Raw genomic sequence first — 11,138 nt, 5'->3', positions numbered from 1 at the left:
CAGGTCCTCCTCAATTTCAGTAAGCAGGGTTGTCTCATCTGCATAAGGCAGATTGTTGATGAGTCTACCTCCAATCCTGATGTCACATTTCTCCTCATAGAGCCCAGCTTCCCTAATAATCTGTTCCTCATATAGATTGAAAAAATACGGAGATAGGACACATCCTTGGCACACACCCTTCCCAATTTTGAACCATGCAGTATTTCCTTGCTCTGTTCTGATAACTGTCTCTTGGTCCAAGAACAGGTTTTGCATTAGCACAACCAAATATTCTGGGATTCCCATTCTTCTCAGAGTCAGCCACAGTTTGTTGTGATCTACACAAATATATTTGGATAGTCAAGGAAACACAGATAGACATTCCTCTGGTACTCTCTGCTTTCACCCAGGATCCATCTGACATTAGCTATAATATCCCTTGTGCCATGGCCTGTTCTAAATCCAGCCTGCACTTCAGTCAGTTCTCTGTTGATGTGCTGTTCCTGTCGTTTTTGGATAATCTTCAGTAGAATCTTGCTTGCATGTGATATCAGTGATACTGTTTGATAATTTCCACACTCTGTCAGATCACCTTTCTTTGGAATGGGAACATAGGTCTCTTCCAGTCAGCTGGTCAGGGGGTTTGGTTGTCCTCCAGATTTCTTGGCACAACTTGTTGAGCACATCCAGGGCAGCATCTCTACATTGAAATATGTCAATCAGTCCAAAAGGCTGTTGTGTGAAAAGAGAAAGTGAATGTTGCATGATTTAAAATTAGGAAAGGTGTGTGTCAGGGTTGTATCCTTTCTCTATATCAATTTAATCTATATACTGAGCAAATTATTTGAGAAGCTGGGCCACATGAAGAAAAACATGGCATTAAGATTGGAGGGAAGCTCTTCAATAACGTTGGTTATGTAGATTATGCAAAACTTGCTTGCTGAAAGCGAAGAGGACTTGAAACACTTGCTTCATCAGATTAAACATTGCAGCCTTCAATATGGGCTACATCTCAACATTAAGAAAACAAAGAGGCATCATCATGGTGGACAGAGAAAGGATTGAGACTGTTAACGACTTCATTTTAGTTTTCGTTGGAAAATCAATGAAACACAGACATACATTCTTCTGGTGCTGTTAGAGTACTGAATATCCCATGGACTGCCAAAAGAATAAACAGGTATGTCTTGGAGGAGAAGGTTTAGCCAGAGTGTTCCTTGGAGGAAAAGATGAAGTTTCGTCTCATATACTTTGGGAATGTTGCTAGGAGAGATTATTCCTTAAAGAGGGATATCATGCTTGGGCACGTAGAAGAGTGGCAAAGGAGAGGAAGACTCTCAACCAGGTGCGTTGATGTGGTGAGTGTGGCCATGGGCTTGAGTTGTGTCAGAGATTGTGAGGGTGGCATGGGATAGGACAGGGTTCAGATCGGTTTGTTGCTTCTAGGGTTGCTGTGACTTGGACTCAACTCAATGGCAATAACAAGTGTTCTTTTGCTTTGTTCAGACAACAACCTCTTGGTCTATGTATAGATTTCGCACGAGCACAATTAAAAGTTCTGGGATTTCCATTCTTATCAATGTTATTCATAAATTGTTGTGATCCACACAATCAAATGTCATTTCATAGTCAATAAAACACAGAAAGGAGTGGTGCAGTCAGCCAGTGGGCTTTGGGATCAATACTCTGAAAGCTTTTGGCTCCAGAAACAGGATGGTGTGGCTTAACGTGGAGCTGGGTCTTGGCAGGGGGTGTGGGTGGGAAAACCAATTACAATATGCCTCCCGCCCCTTGTGTATCAATATATATTCAGTCTTTTGCTTCTTCTATTTCAAATAGTGTCTCCAAAGTTGGTTTTCCTGGTGATAGGAGGTAAGGATTCTGAAGCTCTGTCTGACATACTTTGGGCATGTCACAAGGAGGGATCCGTCCTTTGAGAAGGACGTCATGCTTGGAAGGGTGGAGGGGCAGTACAAGAGGGAGCCCCTGGATGAGAGGGATTGACTTAGTGACTGAGGTAATGAGGGTGGGTGTGTCGGAGACAATCAGGTTGGCAAAGCATAGAGCAGGATTTAGAGCTTGTACGTAGGGCCGCTTAACAACTGCAGTTGATAGAACTGGTTTTCTGGTAAGGAAACTTCCCTGATGGAGTCCAAGTGTTGCCTGAGACTACTGTTGGTGTGTACAGTATGACTCACAGAAACCCTACGAACAACAGATCTGAACCCTGACCTATCATCCTGTGTCATTCTCAACACCTCTGGTACACTTGAACCCCTTCTGAAGTCAGTCACTCCCCTGGCTGAAAGTTTTCCTCTATTGCTGCCCCCCTTCTTCCTTTTCAAGCACGATGTCCCTCTCCTAAGAACATGCCCAAAGTATGTGAGATGAAGTTTTGCTACCTTTGCTTCCAAAGAGCACCCTGGCTGCACCTTCTCCAAAATGTATCTGCTTGTTGATTTGGCAGTCTGTGGGATGTTCAGTACTCTTCCCCACAGCTCAAAGGCATCAATTCTTCTTTTGTCATTTTTTTAAAAAACAAATGATCCTTTATTCAAATATTTTCATCTGTATTTCTTAGCTAGCTGAGCATTCCACAGCCTTCCTATTGATGTCTTCCAGGCCATTATGAGGGTGGTGGCCATCAGCATTGCAGCCCAAAGACTGGCCAGTTCCCAGGATCTCTTTAATAGGCTCAGAGAGTCCTCTGGCTAGAGTCCGGTGTCGCATCTGCTGGACAATGCCAACAGTCTTATCAAAAGTGGTCTTCCCACTGTGTTTACTATTTTTCTTCTTCTTCCTGTCTCTGGGTGGTTCCTTTGGGGCTTTGATGATCAGGGCATAAGCAGAAGGGATCATTTCAATTTTGGCCTGTCTGATCTGAATGGTCAGTTTCACTGTAACCCTGAGTCCCTTCCAATCACTGGTGGCTTTGGCAAGTCATCACTGACATTTTTTTGGAGACAGACCCAGAGGGCTGATCTTGGGGGTCAGAATGGACATGACACTGACTTCCCCACATCAGGTACATGACTTTGATCTTGTTGGGTTCAAACTTGGGCGGCATTGTGGAGGTGGCTGGTGTCAGATGAACCCAGATACAGGATGAACAAATAAAGTTGCACTGAAACTCTTTTGTCATTCTTATTTAGAGTTCCAGCTCTCTAATGCATAGCAAGTGACTGGAAAGACCAAGGCTTAAGGGAGCTCTGGTGGCCTAGTGGCAAGAAGTTGTACTGCAATTCCAGAGGTCTGTGGTTCAAATCCACCAGATGCTCTGCTGGAGAAGGAGGGGCAATCTCCTCCTGTACCAGTCAGATCTGATGTGACAGTACACACACACAAAATAAAAAAAAATAAAAGACCAAGGCCTGCCTACGGCCATACCACCCTGAATGCCCCTGGCCTTGTCTGATCTTGAAAAAGAATCTCCTGACTACTAGTATTAAGTGGCTCCAAGTAAGATAAGGTTGCTGTCTTATTATTGTCTCCATCTATCATGTTCTTATTGGTTCAGTAGTGAGAGTTTTGTTCTCAAAGTTGAGATACAATCCATTCTAAAGGCTGTATTCTTTGATCTTCTACAGCAAGTACTTCAGTCCTCCTCCCTTTCAGTAAGGCTGACATCTGCATGACTTAGGTTATTAATGAGTCTTTCTCCAATCCTGATGCCATTCTTTTTCAGAGTCCAGCTTCTAAAACAATTTGCTCAGCATACACACAAATATGTAGGGAGAGGATAAACCTGACACACACCTTTTCTAATTTTTACCCATGCAGTATTCCCCTGTTCTGTTCACACAGCAACCTCTCAGTCTAGGTGTAAGTTTCACACAAGTATAACTAAGTGTTCTGGGATTTCCATTCTTCTCAATTGTTGTTAGGTGCCATTAAGTCAACTAGGATTCAAAGCAGTTCTAGGAAAAAGAGATCTGAATTTTGCCTTATCTGTGCCATCCTCAGGTCTGATATACTTGAGCCCATTGTTAGTTACTGCTGAAGGTCTTCCCTTTATTTAAAAAAATTATTATTAATTTCAATGAAAATTTAAAGAGACTTTGGATTTCCATTCATTCAGTCTTCCACTTTTCTCCCCTCCCAACCCTCCTCTCCAGTACACTCCCCTCTTGGAAAAGTAAAATTCTCTCATTGTTTTTACAGTCTCTGCCCCCGGGTCCACTCCACCATGCAATCTTTGCTCTGGATTCACGTCATGACAAAAATACCTAATCACATATCCCTTTTAAACAGTTCTCTCCCTCACCCCAGAACACTTGATCGTTCTAATGCGAAACCTATACTTGGACCAGGAGGCAGTCGTCAGAACAGAGCAAGGGAACACTGCATGGTTCAAAATTGGGAAGGGCGTACGCCAGGGATTTATCCTATCTCCATACCTTTTCAACCTGTATGCAGAACAGATTATCTGGGAGGCTGGGCTCTATGAGGAGAAATGTGGGGTCAAGATTGGGGGACGGTTTATCAACAATCTGCGTTATGCAGATGACACAACCCTGCTTGCTGAAACTGAAGAGGACCTGAAGCGCCTGCTGCAGAGTGTCAAGAACTGCAGCCTCCAATATGGATTGAGACTCAATGTCAAGAAGACAAAGATTCTCACCACTGGACCAATTGGCAGCCTCAGGATGGATGGTGAAGAGACTGAGATTGTACACAGCTTTAGTTTGCTTGGCTCCACAGTCAACACTCTTGGCACCAGTAGCCAGGAAATTAAAAAACGCATTGCTGTGGGAAAGTCTGCTGTTAGGAACCTCTCCAGAGTACTGAAGAGCAATGGTGTCTCCCTGGAGACTAAGGTGCATTTGATACAGGCCATGGTCTTCGCAATCACTTGTTATGCATCAGAGAGTTGGACAATGACCAAGGAGGATAGAAGGAGAATTGATGCCTTTGAGCTGTGGTGCTGGAGAAGAGTATTGAGAATACCATGGACTGCTAGGAAAACAGATTTGTCCTGGAAAGGGCTAAACCGAGTGGCTCCTTGGAGGCAAGGATTCTGAGGCTCCGTCTAACTTACTTTGGACATGTAGTGAGGAGAGACCGGTCCTTGGAGAAGGACATCATGCTTGGGAGGGTGGAGGGACAGTGCAAGAAGGGGAAGGCCCTCTATGAGGTGGATTGATTCAGTGACTGGGGTAATCGGGATGGGTGTGTCAGAGACAGTGCGACTGGCACAGGACAGAGCGGAGTTTAGGGCTGTTGTACATAGCATCGCTGAGTTGCAAGTGACTCGATGGCACATAACAACTCCCTCATCTGTTTCAATGCAGAATACATTATTGAACCCATCTTTCTCAGTCTCCCCCCAACCCCGAGGTCAGTCCTGTTTTACAACAGTGGCACCATGCAGTATTTGTCCTTTTGTGACTGAGATACTTCACTTAGCATAATGTCCTCCAGGGTCACCCATTTTGATTAATATTGCATGAGTTCCTTGTTTTTCAATGCAGTGTAGTATTCCATTGTGTACAGAGATAACTTGTGGTTGCTGTGATGCTGAAGACTGTGACAGTGATGTGCCAGTCGTGGTAATGGGCGCCCATGGTGGACAGTGGTGGCTGGAGCTTCCCGACTAAATCAAGCCTGGAAGCAGGAGCGGCATCCACTTCTGAAATGGTTTGCCTCTGGAAACTCTATGTACGAACAGTGCTCAGGCCATTCATTCATAGGGTCGCTATGAGTCATCTACAACTTGACGGCATCAAACAACAACAAAGATATCACAGCTTCTCTATCCAGGGTCTTCCCCTCTTTGATCCACCTTATCAAGCAAGATGTCTTTTTCCAAATACTTCTCCCTCCTGACAAGAGGCCCAAAGTATGTGAGGTGAAGCTTCATCATCTTTGTTTCTAAGGAACACCCTGGTTCCACTTCCTCCCAGATCGACCTGTACTTTTGGCAGTTTGTAGAATATTAACTCCTTTTCTCTAACATTACCTTTCAAAGGCATTGATTCTTCTGTTAGTCACTGTCTCATTTTCAGACGCATTAGAAGCAACTGAAAATACCATGACTAGGATAGGCTCACCTGTCTCCAGACACCAGCACCCTACTCTTCCTTTCTGCAGTCTCTTCCCCAGCAGCATAGCAACAGCCTCACTTCCAGACTCACCCCAAGTAAAGGCCGTAGTCCTCCCCATGGACCCTGGGCTCTGCTAGTCCAGTGGCCTGCCAGCCCCACTTACAATTCCTGCCCAGTATCAGCCTTTGGCCTAGTCCCTGGCTGCTGAGCCCTGACATGGAAGGGATCACAAGGCTGGACGTCTTCTAGAAACTGGTCATCTCTTTCCTGAGAAGTGGCTGGTGGATTAGCTGGCTCTTCAGTTAGCAGCTTGAGAACTCTAGCTAACACCACTAAGCCAGCACTCCCCTAACCCTCTGACTCTGGTTCACGTCCAGGAGCATGAGGCACATTGTGTTCACTGCCTGGCATCTCCTGGTCCAGCTGTGACACATCTCACAGCTGCTTCATCCACTCAAAGGGGAGGGGCCTGCTCTCTCTCCTGCCTCCTCTTGTGAATGAGAACCCCCGGCCCTGGACACAGGGCACCAAGCTTCTGAGTCGCTCTGAAGATGGGCAGAAGGGATTACAGGGGTGTCCTCATGAGCCATGGTCTTAAGGATGGGCCAGCACAGGGGGCCCAAAGGCCCAGGCAGCCAGGTCCACCACAGGTGCCAGGACACTCTCCCACGAATATACCCTCAGGATGAAGTGAGGAATGTGGGTTAGGGATAGGAGTAAGGTGTGTGACTAGCAGCTGTCTCTGTCCCTGGATTGAAGTCACACCTGGCCATTGTGTGGGACACTTGCCACCCATTGGGAGGCTCTTCTCCAGCCAAGCTTGCCACCTTGAGTGGGTGCCAGGACTACCCGATCCATGTAGGCCACACAAAAGAAATGATGATGGAGACCAGCACTGGATGGAGAGAGAGAGGACTTGTGCTCAGAGCCCATTCTTAGGCCCAATGGGCAGTATCACATAGGACTGCCGTCTGGAGGCCAGAGCAAACAGGAGCTGGACAGCATCTTTATTGTAAAGAGGGGATTCAGAGAGAGACAACACTCTCCAAGTCCTAAGGCCAAGGGCAGACACCTGGGAGCTACTGGACACGGGAGACATGCAGGAATACTTGTGAGGGAATGGCCCTCGGCAGAGCAGGTGTCAAGAGGACTGGGCGCAGCAGCCTCAGGAGTGCAGGAAGCGGTTGAAGGCATTGTAGGCCGACTCCAGGTCAAACAGCATCTGGCGCACCTGGGAGTCGTCCAGCTCGTCAGATGCCGACATGCCGCTCAGAGTCTGCAGCCTGGGGGTGCAAGCGAAGGGCCCCTGAGGGAGAGTGCTGAAGGCCCTCTAGGGGTCTGTTGGGGGGTAGGGGTGAGTGGGCCCTGGAGGGTAGGGGTAGGGGGCCTCTGCAGGTGTGCGTGTGTGTGCATGTGCGTGTGTGTGTGTGAAGGGCCCCTGAGGGGTAGAGGTGGAGGTGGGGATCACCTGGGGCAATAGCAGTGGAGTGGGGATGCATGAAGGGCCCCTGTGGATGTGGTAAGGGTGAAGTGACTCTGGTCCCTGGAGGGATGTAGTGGGGTGAGGTAAGGGGCACCAGAAGGACAGTCGTGGGGTGGGGGCACTGGAGCAGAGATGAGGGAACATGGAAGACCACACTCACCACTGGCTGACTGTCTGACGGCCCTCAAAGTCGGGAGGCAGGTGGCTCATCCGGTGCATGGTCTCCATGAGCTCCCGCAGGTCAGGCTGGATCTGTCAGCACACACCTCTGCTGGACCTTGTCCCTGCCCCCAGGCTCCCACTCAGCCCCCACCTAGGCCTCACCTCGTCCATAGCTCGGATCTCCAGCCGCAGCTTGTCCATCACTGTGATAAAGAGCTGGGGGAGGGGGGTGTGAGTAAGGTCTCAGGCTCCTCTCTCATGCCACTTCATACCCACCACAAAGATCCCCGGGTTCCTGAGCCCCTCCCCTGGCACCTAGACAGCTGAGCTCCTGCCCTGTGTGGCGCTGCAGGCACGGTGTCCCAGCCACAGCACTCTAGAGCCCCCAGGGGCAATACTGGAGGGAGGCAGGCAGATGCCTCCTTGTCCCTATCAGGCTGTGGATAAGTGAGCGACCCTGCCCCATGAGTCAGTCCCCACCAGCTAAAGATGCTGGGACCCCCACCGCCCACCGAGACGACATCAGCAATGCAGCGATTCAGGTTGCCCTTGTCATCCTTGATGGTGATGGGACGGTCCTCCTTGATTCTCTCCATGGCCAGCGGGCAGTCCAGCTGTAAGGAGGGTGGCATGGGTGTCTGGTTTCATAGACACGGTGCTCCAGTGTGTGGCAACCCTGTCCCCTACCCCGACCACACACTGGACCACCCCCGGTGGCGCAGAGGGACAAAAGCTCACACGGAACTTGCGGCAGAACTCATCGATGGAGCTGATCTCGGAGCCCTGCACCTGCCGGAAAGCAGCCTTGTACTGGACCAGGAGCCGGGAGCAGGCAGCTGTGTACCTGGGGAGCCAGGGCTGTGTCAGCCCATGCCTGGTCAGACCACACTTTCTGCTGAACCGCTGGGCCCACAGACTGCAGAAAGGCCCTGAGAAGCCTCGGTCAGCCAACGGGCTTGCACAGCTGGTGAGAAAGTGCCTGTGGAACAAGGGCCTGAACGACCCACCCTGGGCGCCTTGTAGGTCTGACCACTCGTATTCCCACTGCCATCTGGCCCTCAGCCTAGCCATACTGATAGATGAGGTGGTCAGCTGACAGATTTGGTTGTCAGCCATGCCAGACAAGTCTTGAATGGCTACTGTGTACCTCCTGGTGTCTGCCTGTCAGCCACTCACAGATGAAGTTCCCCCACTGTAAGCACAATGAAAACCCACCCCCTCCCGGGATGTCCCCCAAGGCCAGGGCCCCAGGAGCATAGTTAAGGCCCACCCCTCCTGAGTCACCCCCTTGTAGGACAGGACTCCAAGGAGCACAACAGAAGCCCATCCTTCTTCTGGGCTCCCCCCTTCCACAGGCCAGGACCCCCAGGAAGACGGCAGAAGCCCACCCTGCCCTGGGATCTGGGCCTGTGACTGGTAGCAAGAGCAGACGGCGGGTGCAGGCAGACTCACTCGTTGGGGGTGACGCAGTCTTTGATGTAGGCCTTCTCGAGGGCCTGCATGGTCTTCACCACCGCAAAGAGCTCCGCCATGTTGTCATACCTGGTGATGCAGCCTGTCAGAGCCTGCCAGGGACAGACGGTGCTGCCACCCACCCAGCAGAGGCCCCAAGGAGTTTCCTCAGACCTCGAGGTGGGAGCATGGGGCATGGACTCACTTCTCTCGCTCCCGGGCGTTCTTGTACAGCTTGACTTCCTGTCAGGAAGATGCGCGTTAAGCCCAGTACCTCAGCTGGCCGGGCCGGGATGTGGGCTGTGGAGTCACTCACCTCGTAGAGCTCCGGTTTATTCCCTGGAGCTACAACAGAGCAGGCGTCACTGGGAGGCACATATGTCCCCACTCACCCTCCCTGTGCCCTGCTCAGCAGGGCCGTGACTCTGGAGCTGGAACCCTGGGCCCCATCTTGTGGGGGGAACCAGGCAGGAAGGGACTCCCCATTTGGCTGCTGGTCCTCAGCACCTCGGCTTACAGCAGGTACTATAACTCAGCACCTGCAGACCTCATGCCCTCTGTGACCGTCAGGCCTGGGCCACCGCAGGCTTTGTGACCAGGATGCCAAGGTTCCAGCCAAACTAAAGGTCCACCTGCTCAGTGCAGAGGGCGCTGGCCACATGTCAACGCAGGCTGACTGCCTCAGCCCCCTCAGCCCGCCTGCATCTGGGGTCAGACAGCTCTGCCACACTCACCTCCCAGGCCTGGGGTGGCTGGGATCCCGTGGAACATGCTGGAGTCCTGGGCGGGAGCAGTGAGTTAGGGGGGTGAGTCGCCAACTTGGTGTTACCCTGGGTCTAGGGGATCCCTGGAGAAAGATGCCAAAGTCAGGAAAAGGCAGGAGCCGGACTGACACTGAGAACAGGGCAGACAGGGTCAGCAGTGGGTGCTGAGACAGCAACACAGCAACCCAAGACTGGGGTCAGGACAGTGCCGTGATCCCACGCTGGCTCTGGACCTTCCAAGAGCTGAGATGGGGTGAAAGCTAGTGAGGAATCAGAACGGAGCCCCAGCGTTTGGCTCATGGGAGCTATGCAGGTGCAAGACCAGGTCTCGGGGTGTCAGGCCACGCGGAATGCACCCAGGTCGGGGTGACTGGTTAAGGAGCTGGCATTCAGTGAGTCCCAACTCTCACCACCACAGAAGACTCAACGGGAAGACCAGTTCTAACACCCGCGACGAGGTCTGTTGTTGGGCACCATCGAGATGGAACGGGTTTTCAGAAGCAGTAAACTGCACGGGAGGAGACACCCCCATCTTTCTTCCGCAAGGCCGTTGGGGGATTCGAACCACCTCTACGCTGGCAGTGCAATTCCTCCACCAACCCACCAGCGCTCCCCAGACCGTGGTTTGGGCCTGTGAGCGGACAGGAGGTGCAGGCACGGGGATGTCCTGCTCCACCTGGTGGCCTCTCTGGGACCGAACCTCTGCCCTGGGCGACGGTGGGTCGGGGGCACCAGAGCGCCAGGAGGCAGGTGGAGGGGTCCGAGCGGGTCTGACTGGTGGAAGGCCTGGGGCCACGAAGCCCCCTGGCAGGACGCCCTGGGTTCTGGGGGGGAGGCCCGGATGACCTCACGAGATGGGGCGGCGGGGAGGGGAAAGGCCGGGGGCGATGTCCCTGTCGGAGCACAAGCCCGAGGACATTGCAGAGCCCCTGAAGGAGGAGCGCAATCATCGGGATACGCCTAGAAGGGCGGTCCCGCGGAACCTGGGTGCAGAAAAGGGGCTTTTAACACTGTGGCCGGACTCCCCAGACCAAGTGTTCGCTCCTGCTGGGCTTCCCGTAACCATGGTACCTGGTGGGATCAGTGGGCTCGAGAGATGGCGGCGCGGCGAAGAGATCCCGACCGACGGCACTACACTCACCTCACCCAGTCTGCGCCTGCGCAGGCTCGACTGCTCGGCGCTCAGTCTTCAAACCGCCCTCCCTGAGCCCCGGCCACGCCCCCAGCCGTGCGTACGCACCGCCCTCCCTGAGC

At 51.8% G+C, this 11,138-nt stretch overlaps 1 protein-coding gene and 1 pseudogene across 1 annotated transcript; both read right to left on the bottom strand.

The window, feature by feature from the left end:
• Positions 1 to 2,556: 2,556 nt before the first annotated feature.
• Positions 2,557 to 3,046, bottom strand: LOC102854981 (annotated as a pseudogene).
• A 4,129-nt stretch (positions 3,047 to 7,175) lies between these two features.
• On the bottom strand, positions 7,176 to 9,908 carry VPS28 (vacuolar protein sorting 28 homolog (S. cerevisiae)). Its single transcript, XM_006879227.1, has 9 exons — positions 9,855 to 9,908; positions 9,437 to 9,465; positions 9,326 to 9,363; positions 9,121 to 9,210; positions 8,407 to 8,512; positions 8,181 to 8,282; positions 7,831 to 7,884; positions 7,667 to 7,758; positions 7,176 to 7,306 (listed from the first exon to the last, which is right to left on the bottom strand). The coding sequence occupies exons 1-9, from the start codon at positions 9,889 to 9,891 to the stop codon at positions 7,189 to 7,191; spliced, it is 666 nt and encodes a 221-aa protein (XP_006879289.1). The 5' UTR covers positions 9,892 to 9,908; the 3' UTR covers positions 7,176 to 7,188.
• Positions 9,909 to 11,138: the final 1,230 nt, after the last annotated feature.

Source organism: Elephantulus edwardii, unplaced genomic scaffold (assembly GCF_000299155.1).
Source record: "Elephantulus edwardii isolate Elephantulus edwardi_28Jun2011 unplaced genomic scaffold, EleEdw1.0 scaffold00003, whole genome shotgun sequence".
NCBI lineage: Eukaryota > Metazoa > Chordata > Mammalia > Macroscelidea > Macroscelididae > Elephantulus > Elephantulus edwardii.
Note: the sequence above shows the minus strand (reverse complement) of the source record. Positions and strands in the feature narration are given on the sequence as shown.

What these genes read in the sequence shown, in the direction of transcription:
- VPS28 (XM_006879227.1), bottom strand. Translation starts at nt 9,891, where the DNA reads ATGTTCCACGGGATCCCAGCCACCCCAGGCCTGGGAG. An exon ending in AACGCCCGGGAGCGAGAGAA is followed by an intron (nt 9,211 to 9,325) that starts GTGAGTCCATGC and finishes CTGCATCACCAG; the next exon opens with GTATGACAACATGGCGGAGC. An exon ending in GACTGCGTCACCCCCAACGA is followed by an intron (nt 8,513 to 9,120) that starts GTGAGTCTGCCT and finishes CTGGCTCCCCAG; the next exon opens with GTACACAGCTGCCTGCTCCC.